Source organism: Acomys russatus, chromosome 29, assembly GCF_903995435.1.
Source record: "Acomys russatus chromosome 29, mAcoRus1.1, whole genome shotgun sequence".
NCBI lineage: Eukaryota > Metazoa > Chordata > Mammalia > Rodentia > Muridae > Acomys > Acomys russatus.
Window position 1 is genome coordinate 26,073,171 of NC_067165.1, and position 17,780 is coordinate 26,090,950.

At 42.4% G+C, this 17,780-nt stretch overlaps 1 protein-coding gene across 2 annotated transcripts in view; it reads right to left on the reverse strand.

The window, feature by feature from the left end:
• The window catches only part of Epb41 (erythrocyte membrane protein band 4.1), an 87,694-nt gene that overhangs the window by 11,716 nt on the left and 58,198 nt on the right, over window positions 1-17,780 (reverse strand). The window contains exons 12-13 of one of the 2 annotated variants that reach the window (XM_051170935.1): window positions 16,196-16,246; window positions 15,327-15,809 (exon numbers count right to left, since the gene is read on the reverse strand). The exons of the other annotated variant lie outside the window; for it this stretch is intronic. Coding sequence (XP_051026892.1) covers window positions 15,681-15,809; window positions 16,196-16,246 — 180 coding nt within the window. The 3' untranslated portion in view covers window positions 15,327-15,680. Of the gene's footprint in view, window positions 1-15,326; window positions 15,810-16,195; window positions 16,247-17,780 lie in introns of those variants that run through there. 2 annotated transcript variants of the gene reach the window in all.

Consider the following 17,780-nt stretch of genomic DNA (forward strand, 5'->3'; position numbering starts at 1 on the left):
ATCTCGAACATATTAACCCTATCACCACCAAGACTCTTAACGGCCATTGTGCACGAACCAGGAGCTTAAGCTGTTTCAACTTTGTCTGACCCTATTTCTAGGCCACAGCCAATAGGAGAGCAATGTCGGTGCACCTCAGTGTCCTGCACCTGCACCTGCCTGCAGCCCTTGGAACGCAGTGCATGCTTTCATACCCAGAGAGTCGCTCTGTCACCCCTACCCACCAGCTCAATTACGCAAAAGACAGTGTAACTTGGGATTTGGTCAAACATGTTCTTGATGAGTTCTCGTGTCCCCAGACTGTGTGCACAGGGCGTGTTGGTCCCTAAGGCTTGTCAGCAGGGAGACAGGAGGGCAGCACACGCTGCATAATGACTTCTTCAGTCTCCATCCTGATGTCAGGCCCGATCCCAAGGGAAGGGAAATGACCAGCAACTTTCCTGCTTCTTCAGAGATGAATGGTACAACATCCCAACCACAGAGTGAGCTCCCTCCTGGCTGCATGTCTCTCTTCATGGGACATGGGATGGATATGTGTGTGGGTGCGCGTGCATATATATATATATATATGCGCATACACACACATATATGTATATATTTATTCAGCTGTTACTATTTATTTATTTATTTATTTATTTTTTCGAGACAGGGTTTCTCCCTATAGTCCTTGCTGTCTTAGACTCACTTTGTAGACCAGGCTGGCCTCGAACTCAGAGATCTGCCTGCCTCTGCCTCCCTGAGTGCTGGGATTACAGGCACGCGCCACTGGGCTCGGCTTACATCATTTTTAAAATTTGTAGTTCTGAAGCATCATCATAAAAAGTTAAGAATTCATATACATAAACTAATATGAACTTAAGAGTCACCACACATTCATTTTACTTTTTAGCTTTACTTCCTAGCAACCTTCAGTGTCGTTGATTCTGGCTGTTACCAGGAGACCTGCCTTTGTTTGCGAGTTAAGTCTACTCAGGCCTCAAATCTCAGGAAGATCATTTTACCACTTTACAAGCTATGAGGGAACTTAGCAGCAGAAAGAAGATCTTTTAGAAAGGTGTTCCTGGAGAAAATACACAGCTTGGACCAGCTGACACATTTCAATGTCAATCAATCATCAATCAATCAATCAATCAATCAATCATTTATCTAAGGTACCAATCCCTCACATAACCAACCAATCAGCAGGGCAGTTATACTGTGCTTGACCTAGAGGACACAAGAACTGATGTGTCATTGCTAGGAACATACTGGACTATTTTCTGGCACCCTCACCTCACAAATTTTGGGGGGTTCCCCCCTAAAGAAAAATAGCTCCCAAATGGGCTTTCTCACAATCTGCACCCATCCCAGCTCTGAGAAGTATCAAGCCCATTCATATGCAGAGGAATACCAAAACTTCTCTATATAATTTTCCTATAGTTGAAAAGCTGGCTGGTTATGACCACCAAACGACGCTCAACTTTGTTGTTTGCTGTTTGTTTTTCCTAAACACTGTCACTTTGTGTTCTTGGCTGGCCTTGAATCTGTGATTAAATCCTCCTAAGTGACCAGGTTTGGGGATTGTGGGCATGCAACACCACGCCTGGCAGGTCTGCAGAAATGATGCCACAAGTCTGTCATCAAGAAGTAATTTGTTAATTAAACACTGCTTAGGCTAGCACCTCTTCTTTGGTTCTTTTGTTCCATTTTATATGCCCCTGGGCAGGGGTGGGTGGGGCTGATGGCCCTTTCTTTCCACTTGGAAGGTCCTGGGGACTAAACTCAGGTCATTAGGCCTGGAAGCAAGTGCTTTACTTGCTGAGCCATCTCTAGGGTGGCCTCTTGACTAAAGTTGTGTACTGCTGAGTGAAATTAAGCAGATTGATTTCCACCCCCCCTAAAGCAAATAAAGAAAAGATCAAAGGTCCAAGCTGCAGCGAGAGTAACGTCAACTCCATAAACGCTCAGAGTACCTCGTGTGCGTTAGCTGTCACAAATAGAGAAAAGACCAGCAGCAGCTGGGCTTTTGGGCATCTGCTGCACTCTAAGGCCAAGTCGACCTCTCTGCTTGGTGCCACTGTCTGCTCTCATGGGCAACACAGACAACCACTTACTGGGTATCCCCGGTCTCCCGCAGGAGCAATGCAACATGCTCCAAATTAGACTTCCTGGGTTGCTACCTGGCATCTACGCTGGTAAGCGGTGGTACTTACTGTCTGCCTTGTGTGCCAGGCCAGAATCGGGGTCAACATCCGCGCTTCCTTTTTTAGCACTACGTTTATTTTACTCAGTGTGTGTTTGTGTGTTCATATACAAATGTGTGGCTGTATACGTGGAGGTCAGGGAACAACTTGTGGAAGCTAATTCTCTCCTCCCACCATGTGGGTCCCAGGGATGGATCTCTGGTGGTCAGGCTTGGCAGCAGGCACCTTTATTCATGGCCACCTCACTAGCCCAGGCCATCTTCCTTCTGTAATACTTACCCTAGCTAACTGTTCCTGTTTTCACATTTACTACCTCTCCCCTCAGGCTCCACCTGGTTTTTAAGGGAAGCCAGTCTTTCACTGGTGTGGGCGGGGCTTGCTGATCCCTGGCTGGTGAGCAAGCCCAGGCATCCTCCCGTTCTAAGCGTGTGCCACCACAGCCAGCATTTTCACTTGGTTTCTGAAGATCAAGCTCACGTCCTCATACTGGCACAGCAAGTTTTTACCGACTAGACTACCTCCTCAGCCCCTCATTCAGTTCTTTACAATCTCACTTTGAGGTAACCACTTCCCTTATTTTATAAATGAAGGCGTGGCGAGCTTAGGCAGGTTAGAATTAGGGTGTAGATTCGGCTCTGTCCCCGCGTCCGACCTCTCTTCCCACAGCACTAGGCAGTACTCTGAGCAGGACCAGCACATATGTTTGACTGTCTCAGAAGAATGGCCATCACCACGGTCCAGTCCTGGGGAGCGTAATGACTGTTCAAAGATCCCATAGAAGGACCTATTTTCAGTGGCTGGCGTTACATTTTCAAACATAAGACATTTGAAAAAGATAAGACTGGCCAGGGGATATGAAATCTCATGACAAGAGAAAGCCATAATCTGGTGTCTAACATCAGTGAGGAATTGTAACTGACAATGCTGCCGCCGCCTTTGGCCACAACCATGAGCACAGGCCACTATGTTACATAACACTGCACAACTGCATGAAACCAAATTAGCCTAGAAACCATGAAAGGGATCTTGCCAGAAATACGATTTGACATATGGCTGTGTCGGAACCATCCACAGTGAAAAGGCAGAATCGAGGTGTTTGTTGGTCTGGACTGTTGGGAGACTCACAGGAAGCAGCAGCAGCAGCAGGCTACAGTAACAGACCAGAGACCTGTACAAGGCACGGTGGCAACATGAGAAAGGCCAGGCAAGGCAGCGCACACCGCGAATCCCAGCATTTAGAGACAGGCAGACTTCAGTAAGTGAAGGCCAGCCTGGTCCACAGAGTGAGCTCCAGGCCATCCAGGCCAATGAGACCCTGTCTCAAAATAAAATAAAATAAGATAAGATAAGATAAAATAAAATAAAATAGAATAGTGAAAAGGAAGTCCATTAGACAATACTTAGTTGAAGGTTCCAACTCATTTTAAAAGCTAATAGCTCCTGAGGTAGACACAGAGATCAGGTGTCCAGGGCCATCTTTAGCTATACACTGAGTCTGAGGTCCTAAGACGCATGAGATTCTGTCTTAAAAGTACAACCCCCCACAAAAAAGCCCATGAGGCATGCCAAGTATGAGAATTCAATAGGTTTTATGGAAGAAATAGATATCCCCCTCAAAAGGCTTTCTACCTGTTCAATGGGATTATATCTTCTAATCTTTAAATATTGTGTGTGTGTGTGTGTGTGTGTATAAGTTATGAATCACCTCTTCTTTGATCTGCATGTCTCACACAGCACTGAGAACTTCCTATAAGTATTAGGTATCCACTGCTCCACATTAAATCCAAGCCAGTCTTTTCAGGTTACTTTTGGGAGACTCACTATTTGAAAAGAGAATCACAGTAAAAACAGTTTGAAAAGCCTTTCTAAGAATGTCCTACTTAAGCAGGAGTCAGCGTGTAAGTTTTTCTGAAGAATGCAAAATACAAATCTGACTGTATCTTGATTTAATTCCCTAGTAAAATTTCACATTAGAAATCTGCCTCTGGAGCAGTGAACACATGCAACAGAAACTATCATTCTCCTGTCAGCTGAGGGTGTAGGTCAGTGGCAGAACACTTGCCTTGCGGGCACCAAAACCCAGAGTTGAACTCCAGTACTGGAGGGAAAAAATAGTACAAGTCCAAAGTCATACTAGCAACTAGAAATATAAGATATTAATGATCACAGTGTCCCCCTATATTCATCCAAATAACTTTGCGTAGCGATATACACTGAAGATGTACACCAGCAGCATGCTTAATATCTAGATTTTGACAGGAGGAGCATCTGGGATTGAACCAGAGCCTCTGCTGCCTTCTCAGCCCCTACTTATATTCCTTAAAATGTTACTTTTGGCAAAGAAGCATGAAGCAGAGCAGAACAGACATCTGGTCCCTGCACGGGGACATCTGAAGTGCAGCAAGATTACAGACGTCATGGAGGAGGCTCATCTTTTCACCCTTTGTCACAAGTCCTCAAACAGGTCTTCAGCAGAGTGTGTGTGTGTGTGTGTGTGTGTGTGTGTGTGTGTGTGTGTGTGTTGATAAGTTACAAATCCAGATTCTGAGAAATGTTGATGTTGGACAGGCTATTTTGAGTGTGTGTGTGCACATGCAAACATGGCATGCATTGCACGGGGTGTGTGTCAGTGTGGCGGGGTGGCTGTTAGAGGGCAACTTTCGGTGCTATCTGAGACACAGTCTTTTTGAATTTTGCTGCTCTGTATGCCAGACCAGCTGCCTCGGAAGCTTCTAGAGAATCTCCTCCTATCATCTTGTGGCAGCACTGGGATTGCTGATGCTCCTGAGCTGCCACGCCCACCGATCGGTGTAAATCACTTGAGGACCAAAGCCAGGTCATGCTCACAGGCAGGCACTTAACCCACTGAGCCATCTCTCCAGCTCCATGGGCTATTATAAAAGGCTACTTTTATATAAATATTCAATATTAAAGCAGGTAATAGGGATCAGTCACAGAATCTACCACCACTTTAAAGTATAATTAGCTCATTGCTGTTTCTAAGCCTCAAAGTGTATCTTTCTATGTTGTAATTACCCAAAAGTTGGCTTTCTAAAACTAATATCCCCCAAGAGTGCCTTGGATTTAGCACCTTGTAACAACCCCCCCCCCCCCGCCGCCATGGTTACTAAAAAACTAACAGAGGCTTTCACATTCTCTTCATTTTGTCTTGTAGTTTGTATAAAAAAATAAAATAAAATAAAACACTGGCTTAAGTAGTTACTTTGTAGCACAATTAACTGTGATACTGTCTGTCTGTGGCTTGTGGCTAGTTGGAACACAAATAACTCAAGAAAAGTTGACACACCAAACTTATCGGGGATTTGTTAGGCTTTAAAAAAAAGATTTATTCATTTATTTTTTAAAGAGTTGTTTATTTATTATGTATACAGTGTTGCACCTGCATGCTAGAAAAGGGCACCATATCTCATTATAGATGGTTATGAGCCACCATGTGGTTGCTGGGAATTGAACTCAGGACCTTTGGAAGAACAGCCAGTGCTCTTGACCTCTGAGCCATCTCTCCAGCCCCCTTACTCATTTATTTATTATCTACATAATGCTCTGCATGCATGTATGTCTGTAGGCCAGAAGAGGGCCCCAGATCTCATTATAGATGGTTATGAGCCACCATGTGGTTGCTGGGAACTGAACTCAGGACCTCTGGAAGAGCAGTCAGTGCTCTTAACCTCTCATCTCTCCAGCCCCTCTGTTGGTTTTTTTTTTTTTAAGTTGTATACTGATTTAAAGTTGTGTGTGTGTGTGTGTGTGTGTGTGTGTGTGTGTGTGTGTGTGTGTGTGTGTGTCTATGTGCAGGTATAGTAACCTGTTCGTGCACCTGGAGTCCAAAGGTTGGCTTAAATGTCTCGGTCAGTTGCTCTCCATGTTGTCTCTCGTGGCAGGGACCCTCACTGAACCTAGAGCTGGCTATTGTAGGACCTTCCTTTTTCTGCCCACCCCAAAGCCCCAGGGTTACAGGTACACACTGCCATGCCCGCTTTTCCTGTGGGCATTGGGTATCCAAGCTCAAGTTCCATGCTTGCACAGCAAGCGTCTCACCATTGAGCCATCTCCCCAGCCCTAAAAGCAAGTTTAATAAGACAAGGGAGTGACAAAAGTGACAGTAGGACCGGGGCACATTACCCTTGACTTGCAAACCCAGTAAGAACTGCACTGCACTGCATTGCAAGGGCCCACAGAACCGGCAGGAACTGAGGTTATCTTGCTAAGCACAGAAGGAAGTCACCCGGCCAAAGAGTTCAGCTCCTGGTCCTTAACTAAAGCAAACAATAAACATTACAGTCACACACATCATCAGCATTGCAATAGTCCCAGAAGGTCTGCAGCATGCACGCTAAAGAACGCAGAGCCCAATGCTGATAACATCAGTTAACTGCGAGTGCTCCGTTTCTACATTTTTCTCTTTTAACAAAAACATGGCAAGGTTCCATGTCTCAGGAAAAGAATGGCTTTAGCTGCCTCAGGAAAAGGCTTTAAGAATCCAACATATGTCACTATACATTCACATGGTAAATATTTATAATCTCTTTCGTATTTTGAGAAACTATAAATATCAGCGTTTGCCTTGACTGTATAAATAACCAGTAGGAATATCGACCTGGTAATTAACAAAATAACAACATTTTCTTTCAAAATCGCTTTCAAATGGGCACTCGCAATAAAGGATAAATCAGACGTGGTAAGAGCCGTGTGCACACAGCACTAAAGACGACAAGGCAAGCAGCAGTAGCCCATTCTTCAGCCAAAAAAGGAAACACACGAAGGACAGAATTTACTGAAAAGGAAAACATCCCTGGTCCCCACCCCCAAAAGCTTGTAAACGGTAGCTCCCACAACTTTAAAACTCAAGCCGGGAGCAGCTTTCAAAGGGACCCTGCAGATGGGGATAAACTAACAACAGAGTCACACGTGCCTGGAAGGAGCCGGTTTAAATCCTTTTAACCATGCATGCACTCGCCTTCGTTATCCTTTCCCCCTTGGTCATATCTTCCCCATCTTTTAAAAAGTCTGTATGTTGGAAATATCTCCAGGGCTCACAGGAGCCCATGAGACTCATTCGGGTCCAAGGGTCACTGCTGCTTTCTAGTATACAGAGCTTATAGCTGGGTAAAAGAGCTCGTTGGGGCAAACATTTCACCAAACTGTTATTTTACTAGACTTGATAAAATTGTTTTCAGGATAAGAACACACAACGCAGCGGCCTTTCTTTTCTGATGAAGGCAGTGAGGCTTGTCGATAACACTGATCCTTCAGATAGTTTTGATTTCTTTCTTTCTTTCTTTCTTTCTTTCTTTCTTTCTTTCTTTCTTTCTTTCTTTTTTTGTGCTTGGGATCAAGCCCAGCAGCTCGCACATGCTAGGCATGATTCTGAGCTAGCCTCTGCGGCCCCAAACAGAGTCCTTATGGCTTTCTAAATGGTACTGCTATTAGATTATCCCCGAGTAGGTGACTGTAAAAGCAAACAGCTTCCAAAACCATGCCTGATGCAAAATTTTAACTATTTTAGGTAATAGAAAATTTTGCCTTTGCACTGCACTCACCCGCAAGGACTCCTCAGATCACATGAGCATCTCACCCCTGAGCAGATCTGCAGAAGTCAGAGTGCTTAAGCAAACGTTAAAGGTTATGCGGAACACAGTGGTGGCAGAGAGAGCAGAAACCTCCCCACAGTTTTACTTCCTTACGCTGTGAAAGGTCGGACAGAGCAATGGAGGAGAGGAAAGGGAACCACAAGCTGGCACAAAAATTCTGGTCATTTGTGACAGAACAACATTAAATTTGTTAGCAAAACTTCACAGAAACCTCGCTTCCACAAGTTTCTTAAATCCCACCCCCCCCCTTTTTTTTTAAGAGACAGAGGCTCACATGGGCCTTGACCTCATTACGTAGACAAAGCTGACCTTAGATTCTTTATCCTCCTGCCTCCACCTCCCAAGTGTTGGGGTTACAGATTTGTACCACCACTCCTGGCTTGATTAAAGTCTTAAAAACAAAAATTTAAAAATTGTACCTCAACTTGGTGTCTAGGAAACAGCATCTTGATTCCCCCAGAACTAAATGCAACACAAAATTAGTTTCAGTAACTAACTAGCCATACCTCTTCTCCACGTAAGAAAATTCTGCAGTAATGAAAATGGCTTTCTGTGCTGCTAACGTTTTCAACAAATTCTGAAAAGGAATATGGCTCAGAGAAACACATCGGCACTTTTCTATTACTGTGATATAACCACAGGTATATATCTTGAGCTGGTAAACAGACCACTTCCAAGTGTGGATGCTTGGTGCTTTAAGCCATCAACAGAAAAATATAATAAAATCTAGTGCTGTGACATGAAGAGAGGGTTTACCCAAGGTGAAGACAGTGACAATACCATATTACAAGAATAAGCTCTCTCCACGCCCACATATTCACACCCACTCCACTCTTTAATCTTCAATTTGATTAGAGTGGCAATACTGGATGGTTAATAACTACTAATTTATTCGGTGTTCTTTAAAACACACACACACACACAAAAGGCAAACCAGCATAATAAAAATGTGACAATTATATGTTACTGTAACTGGTTAAATTGGTTAGAAAAAAAATTACTTTTAAAATTTGACACAAATAAATCAAACAAATACAAAGCTGATTAAAACAATATTTTGAGGGTTGAACACATGCAGATAGATGCCTCTGTATCAGGACTAAGCAAAAGGCAATTACTGGGCACAGACAGTATTTTCTAGGCAGGCATCTTGAGCCGATCGGCAGAAACACAGGCTCCCCCTCTGCCTCCCATCTCTTTTGGGTCTGCCTGTGTCCAGTAACCCCAGCTCTAACTTCTTAACAATTACTACTAACTAGAAGCTGATGTGCACTGAGAACCATTCATCATAAATCTATATATTAACAAAGCAACTAATGTGAGGAAAATATCAAAGAAAATGTCTCTAAAGAGAAATTCTGTAGCAGGTTTCCTTGGGCTTAGTACCACGCCAAAGTGCTAATGGGTAAACATTATTTAAGTTAAGTATAAGAGCCAAAGGGCACTGGACAAGTAAACTGAAGGGAAAGAGGCTTGAGGCTTATTAAGAGACACTCCCAACAAGCAGTTACCTAAGGCCAAACGCACAGAGCAAAGACATTTTCAGAATCACATTATTTTCTGCTAACTTACCACCAACAGACTGAATCAGGGACTTCTCATCAGTGAAGTCTTTTCATTTTGACAGTCACAACAAGAAAAGCAAACATGTCCCTCAAATGCCTAATCTTAAATTTATGTCAAGTAACACCCATCTCACAAAAAAAAAAAAAAAAAAAAGGTTTCTTTTAAATTACATACATGTGTATGTGTGGGACTGGTAGGTGCACACGAGTGCAGGTGCTTGCAGAGGCCTGAGGCACCGGATCCCTCCTAGAGCTGCAGTTACAAGCAGGTGTGAGCCACTTAACATGCATGCTGAGAAGTGAACTCAGGTTCTCTGGAAGAGTAGCAAGCACTCTAAAGCGCTGAGCCATCTCTCCAGCTCCCCTCCCCCCTCTTTAAACCATACTTATTACTTAATTCTAGAATCTGTTTAAAGAGAAGGTGTTATTTGGGAATTTCTATTTCTTTATTCCCTATGGGAAAACTGAGACAGATCCTATAAACCTGAAGAAAACAAAGTGGGTAGATGTCAGCAAGTTTGTTGAGACCACAGCCAACACAGAGCACTTCAGAAGACGAATAAAGACAAGGGCACCGTGGCATTATGGGACTTCATGTTCCAGGGAAGATGAACTTGATGCCAATTTCCAGTTTCTAGCCATAAACAAAACAGTATCCCCGCCCCCCCCCAAAGCAACCAATTAGCTTTCTGCTCTGTAAGAGAGCTCCAAAAACTAGTCCCCACAGGCCAAATTCCAATCTATCTTTGTTTTTGTATGGTCATGAGCTAAGAATAGATTGTTTTTAAATGGGTATGGAAAATATTTAGTGGCATAAAAATTGTACAAAAATCAAATTTGCGTGTCCAGTAAAGTGCGACTGGTATGCAGTCGCACTGACTCGCTTGCCTGCAGCTCTCACTCTGCTGTAGGAGCACTGAGCAGTGGTGAGGCCACACGGCCTTTGACATCTTCCAGTGCCACTCTTTAGGGAAGCCTTGCCAGCCACTCATCTGCCTAAGGTACAAAACTTGTGACAGCTTGATAGTTTTTGGTTTTACAGCATATAAAATGCAAGAAAAATTTATCAGGCTGATGTCAGATTAAGATGAGTTTATACATATGAACACATACAACAGTCTTGGTGATCTATTATTCTCTAGTGAAAATAGTTGATTATTAGCTACGGTAAAGGATAACTAAACCAAGTTATAAGATGTTAAGAAGAGAAACTGACATTGGCATCCGGCTTGAGGACCTTTAAGTAAAGCAGGGACTACAGACCATTAGCAGGAAAAGGCATGGCGTCTGGGCTCTGCCCAGGCTTTCTAGGCTGCCTGCACATGCCGATTAGGCATATGGTAATCAAATTTATCTCAATACAAGACAGTCCATGTAAAAGTTAGAGCTTATCCATTACCATTTGTTACTAGTAATTTAGTTAACAAATTGATCGTTATATACAAGGCAAGGTGGGACCTGGGACATGAAGGTAACAGACGGCAAACAAAGATGAACTGAGGGCTCACCTCCGATACAGACACCAGACCTCAAAGGGTAAGAACTAAGATTAACGCCACAAGATAGCTGCCTTTAACCTTGACAAGAACCATCATGTAGAGGCCAGAGATTTCTTTCTCTTTCTTTTCTGAAACAAGTTCTCATAATGTGATCTAGTCTGGCCTCAACTGGCTATCCTGCCTCAGTGTCCCGAACGTGAGCATTACCAGTTCTGTTCAACCACACCTAACTCAAAGAACTCTTTACAATTCCTGCACTCAAGATTGAGAGGTAACACGGTGGAGAAATGCCCTGACCTAATAATCTGAGAGTTACTGATACAGACTCTCAGCTGTCCAACAAAACTCCAGCTTCTATCATCCATCTTGGGAGCTAGCGCATCTCGTAAGGTGTGAGAAGTGACAGCGACAGCCAGGAGAGCAAACTCAGCGACACTGTAGAGCAGCGTAGAGGAGGCATCTCTCTGAAGGAATCTCACAGAGCAGACAGTGCAGAACTGAAGGGATCATCTCCAGTTCTGCTGTCAAGATCAACGGGGAGAGGGTAGTTAGGGTGTAATAAAAAAGTGACGTTCCTATGCGGAGAACACTCAAAGCTCAGGATTTTATCACATGTGGAGTGTAAGAGGGAAACAGGGCAGCTCTGCAGAGTTCCTCCGATCTTTAGTCAAAACCCTCGAGGGAGCAACAGTGAGACAATAATTCATTCTGGTTTTGTCTTTTCTAAAAAGCGACCACTAGGTGAAGTGTAAGCATGCATTCTTATTGGTGACAACCTCTAAAAGTAACCGAGTCTTGACAGTGTATTGCCCTGTGGGCTTATCATAGAAACCACTACAGAAGAGACTTAAGAAGCCCCTGGGTTCTTTGATGACAGCAGGACAGATCCAGAGGTGACCACAGTCTACCCTTGATCAACAGCCAGTGCCCTCATTGAAGATCTTACCAGCAATGTAAACAAAGTTGTAAAACTTGCAAATGGAATCTACTTCATATTAGAAATGCTACAAATGCTAGCAATAAGCAAACAGCTAAAGGGAAAAAAAAGTCTAAAATAGAAGTTAGGTTAATTCCAAGTATGCTCTGCTCAAAGAATACCATCTGGATTTATTAAGAGCCGGGTACATTTGGCAAGGCATTTTTTTAAACCTTACTAGTTTTAAGTGCTTGGTCAAATACCAAGCAGGAACAGACAACAATAAACATGGCTGTTTGCTTCTTCCAGAAACAAGAATCTCAAGAGGTTCGTGTGTGTCTGCCTTTTCCTCGAATTCTATCTTCCTAGACCCTCGGAGACCAAGGACCGAACCATCATTACTCCCTGAGACATGCTGCAGATTCACTGTCCTCATGAGGTAGATTTGTCTGTAAGGTACTAGGTAGAAATATGGGTACCAAAAAGTTAAGTGACCTCCTCAAGTCACTCTGGAAATGATTCACGGGGAAAACAAGACACAGGTCTGTTATCTACAGCCTTGGTCCAAATTACCTATGGCTCTGCACTAAGAAGCTGGCGAAGGGTAAAGTGATGCCCAGTTACTGGGATGCTCAAGGTACTGAGGATGGAGTAAAGTGGGGGAAACTAAGAAATGCTGTTTGAAGCTTCTTGTTACAAATATTGGCAGCATTAGCTTGAGATCATACAGGGCTGGGGCAGCCAATGTCTGTCCTCTGAGAACCATGACACGTTATCTTTTGAGGCCATGTTCGTCAGCTCTGTTCAGTATAAGGACTTGGCACCCGCCTGTCAGCAGCTTTACTAATGGCTTTCTTGTCAGCAAAGATCCTTGAAGATTTTTGCTACACATCAGAACACTAAACAGCACCGTTGGCTCACACTAAACCTTTAATGGATTTGAAGTAATTCCAATATAAAAGGAAACAAAATTCAAGGTGATGTTTACAATAATTAATAAAAAGTCGTGTACAATGATGAAAACTGGAACAATAGGAAATGTAATTTGAAAGTTACAAAAGTACTGATAAAATTTTAAGGGTATTTTTCTTTTAATTCTTAAAAAAAAAAAAAAAAGACAAAGACTTACAATAACATAACCAATGCTAGTTTCATTTGTTATCTCATTAAGGAAATCTACATCTGTCTCACAGACAAAGGACATATGTAGGATTATCACCTTTTGCCTTGCAAAGCAGTTCTGCAGTATTCAGGTGGCTTTGCAATTCCTCTTTTCTTACCAGTGATCAGTAAATATGTGCATTTACAAAATATCTGTTATAAATAGACATAACTTGTAACATAAACCATATAGATCCAGATTTTTTTTTTTTTTTTAAATCTAACCTGGTCCTTGCTTCTTTTTCCAGTTTTTTTTTTTTTAAGTCCAATAATGACAGAGTACACCATAGCAGTTTTCAGTAAATATTAGATAATCATATCTGTCAAGACAACAGATCAATACTAGTGAACACCAAAGAACAACAAAAAAAAAAATCTTAGTTTTACTGTTTCTCCCTCCCCTTCCATCTTTTCAAACCACCTTCAGAAATTCCATTGACCAAAAAGCACTAAGAAGTAATATCAGACAAAATAGTCTCAACGCGATGATCCTACTAACTCAGAGTCCAAAAAAGTATTTGAGAAAGTTAATAACTCATCCAGATCGATGTGTTCAAATGCCGTAGAAAGCAAGCGACATCATGCAAGGTTAATAGTGTTTAAGGTGTAGGAATCCAAGTGGTGCTCTGAGGAGGGTGTGCTCGCCTCATGATCAGCGAGCAGACAGGACACATGTCACAGTAACAGCTTAGCTCCAAGGCTAATGATTAGAAACAATTGCCTGCAACACCAGTGTGAGGACGGTCCGAAGTACAAGGAAACAAAGTATCTTTGCAGCTTATTTTAACAGCTAAAATATTGCTTCTAGCAATAGTTACTTATGCCATAAGGAAATAAAATATTTTAACTAAGAGAAAAGTGTGTTTACATACAGATCTTGAGTTAATCTGTTCTCCAGGACTTTTAAAGGTAGGTAGTCTAAAATATTCAGCCCTGGCCAGAGGCCAAGGGACACCAGCACCATTTCCCTAAACTAAATCAACTCTCTATGTATGAAAAGACAGCATTTAACCTCTACATGATTCTTCTACACACCAGACAGGATAAAGTTGTCTATCCCATACAGCTCATAAACACTCACAAAAAGGCCACAGGTGTCAAAGCCCCTTCCAGAAAAGGCCTTTGTATGTACTGATTTAACACTCTAAGAAAAGGAGTGGTTATGGATTTTTGAATTAAACTATCATTTTAAGGCTTTCGAAAGGTTGGGAAGTTGAATTTCTTCTTAAACTACAGAGCCCATGCCACACAAATGGCTAAGAAGATTGGGGAAATCGTCCCTCAGATTTTTCAGAGTGTCCCAGTCCAAGTGAGACGCTGAAGAGGAGGACATAGCAATGGTCAACAGTAAGAGCACACAGCATACTTTGAGCTGAGTACCACCTGCCATGAACCTCAATCTCACTTGCCTAAATGTGTTAACTTTGGGGCAGAAACGATAGCTTGGACAATCCATTGCTACTCCTTTTTCCTCACAATGTGTACTTTGCAAAAATTCACATTTTATTAATGACAGGAAAAAGGACCCCAAGAGGTCCCTAGTACAGTGAATGACCAAGACTGGAGGCATGACGTAGGCAATTGCACGTTTGAAGCCATAGACATAGTTCAGTGGTTTTAGTCTTGATGTGTCAGATGAGCACCCTGTTTTCCAATCACAGAAAGATCAACCACCAAACAGCCAGTGCAAGGACCAGGAGGAAAGACATCATGAAAGGAATACGAGGAGATGGGAAAGTACTAGGGTAGAGCTGGCACTTTCTGAGAGCCTTGTGTTCCTCAGGGATTGGAATAGAGACCTTGGGAGGGAGCTCTTCATTTTCTTGCTGGGGCAAGGTTCTTTCAGTGGATCTCTCTGGCCTTTTAACTCTCTCTTCACCCTGTACTAACAGAGCACGCTCCTGTGTCTGCTTTCACAGTAGAGGACCAAGAAAGACAGAGAAAGATGAACAAAATGACAGATGGAAAATGCTTAGAAGTGATACTTGGGGATGTGCAAAGGTGTGGAAAGATCTTTTGGACCCTCGTGAGTTTTTTTTAAGCTTCTCTTTACTTTGGCAATTTACCTAACAGTTTCTATATCCCTGCAGGTTTAACTATGTAATTAAATTAAAATGTAATGTTTTGAATAACTGGAACACTTGAAAGTTCAAGCAATCACTGGCTTCCCTTCATTCTATCTTTTTCTCTTTCTTTTTCTTTTTTTTCTTTCTTTTCTTTTTCTTATTGAGCCTATTCATGCATAAAAACATTTTTCACATATGGATTCCAGGTCATTTTTAATTCCTTTGATGCTGCCAATCATCAATGGATCAGGCAACGTCAACAGGGAAGCATTCTGCTTGTCTTGAATAACGTCACTTTTACTAACAAATAGAATGGCAGAATGTAAAGAGCAACTCTCATGTCTCTTCAAAAGACTTAACTGCAGTAGCTCAGTATGAGAAATTAGATTTTGCCTAGGGAAACAGAAGTAGTAAAGACTGCAAAGTCAGAACAAAATTATAAAATTTATAATGTGCCTCCGGGGTCTACCCTGGAGTGGGGGTGGTGATAATGAAAGACAAGAAAAGAAACTGTACCCCTACAAGACCTCCACAACTGCACAGCCAGGGATTCCTGACTAGAAGACGAATGAGCATCATGGAGGTTTGTACACTTAGTAACTGCTTCTGATAGCTTTTCAGGAACGCTTCCCCCCTGCGTCTCTGTATTCTGCTCTCCATAGTCAAGGCAGACGGTATCTACGAAAGGAAAAACTTGGCTCTGAGTTCTCTTAGTTGAGCTAGCCTTCTCTGGTCGGTCTGGAAGCTGAACACCGGCTCTTTGCACACCCCTAAGTGATATGTGTCAGGGAGAAAGTAGCCAGGGGACTGGTCAGCAAAAAGAATAAAAGGAGAAGACAGGATGCAAAATTATAATGATTTTTAAATGAAAATAAGGTGGGAGAAGAAAGACAACATAAAAAGAATAGGGTATAATTAAATTAATTTTCTCTCTGAGTACATAGTAACATCTTCATGCAGCTTTTTCAACCAGCCATGCGCAGAAATAAGCAAATTGAGTACTGCAGATGCCGCAGCAGTGGGAATGTGATGTGTTAGGGCCAAAGGGCTGTGGGTGCGGGTTTACTGGTACAGCCAAAAGAAAAAAAAAAAAAAACTACTCAGCCGCGGTGGTTGAGTTCTGGGGTTCTCTGCTTAGTGCCATGACAGGAGCAAGTTCTGAGTGAGCAGCACAGTCATAGCAACGGCTTTACCTCTGGCCCACCAACCTTTCTTTCCGAGGGGAGGGTAGAAGTTTTCTTCACCTGGTCATACACAAATTATATAAAGTTCAGCTGCCTTGAAAATGCAACAAACAATGCTGCCAAAGGTAGGAGAGTTATTCCCAGGGAACAAACACATTAGCTTGATCATAAAAAGACATGCCAAAAAGTGGAACTGTGCCGGTACAAAAGACTAAGATGGTATAGTTACTTATCTTATCATTCATTCTGAGTATGAGTGAGTGAGTGAGTGTGTGTGTGTGTGTGTGTGTGTGTGTGTAAAGCAAAAATTATTTGAGCATCTCTCACGGATCAACTTGAGTTTAGAAGAAGTCATTTCTCTACAGTTTAAAAGATGGCACTGCCATCCCCAAACCAGCCCTAGGATGAGTTCTATTCGAATAAATAACCTACTTTCTGCAAATGGAGACCAATACAAATGTACCTAACACCATCCAAGACAGCATCAAGTTCAAGCTACCTTCAGAGTCCCAAAACAGAACTTCTAGAAAAATATGCAGTTACAGTTTATAAGGGGGGTGTGTATTAACAGATGAGATAGCAACAAGCCAGAGTAAGCAGGGACAGCTAAGATTATCTCATCTATAAACAGGGCCCAACAAGACAAATGGCTTGTTCAGAGCATTTATTATGCTTTGGTTGGCCAGACCCTCTCAGTCAATTTAAACCACAACTATCCTTGGACCTTTATGAGTCTTATTTCTGAGGACACATAAAATGAATTCCCTGCCTTTCAGAGTGATGGTCTTATCCAGAAAGAGAGGTTATTTTCCAAGTTCAAAGTATATACTTTATAGACTTAGAATGCAAAACTAACGTGCATGTACGTTTGGGAACGGGGTCTGAGAGGACAACGTGTGGGGACAACTGACTCTCTCCTACCACCCTCTAACTATTGAGCAGCCTGTTGCTGAGGTTCCCTCCTGCCTCACTTGTGAAGCTGTCAACTAGTTTTAACCCAAATTTGAAAAACACAAAAGGTTTTCTCAGAAGAATTTTTATCCACGTCTGCAGTTCCAGAAACTAAGTAATAAATCATAACTGGATAGTTTACCAAGACTCTTGAAAAAAATTTAAACCCAATTTTTGTTTTGTTTTGAGAAAGATTTTCACTATGTTATCCAGTCCTGCTTCAAAATCCCATATTCAGGCAATCCTTCTGCCTCAGCCCCCACAAGGAGTGGCACTATAGGTGTGTGCCTGATAATCTCAGGTTTTTTATTGGGGATATTGCTTTGCCTTTCTCAGCTAGAACTGCTATGGTTGGGGGCGGGGGTAAGGTAAACACACAGTTACAAAATATTCCATCAGTCATTAAGTTCCGGTGATCATTTATTTATACAGAGGGCATACCGGCTAAAGAGAGAGACTTTTAGATGTAAATTAGACAAGATACTACCTTTATTTATTCTGGGGGTAGGGGTTCCAAAGTAGGAAATGGTAACAATAACAGAACGGACTCTGAAAGGTGTCTCTGCTCTCTTCTGATCGTAACGTCTCATAAAATAGCTGGCTGAAGGGGTGATGTCATGCAAGATAAATCGTCAATTGTTTT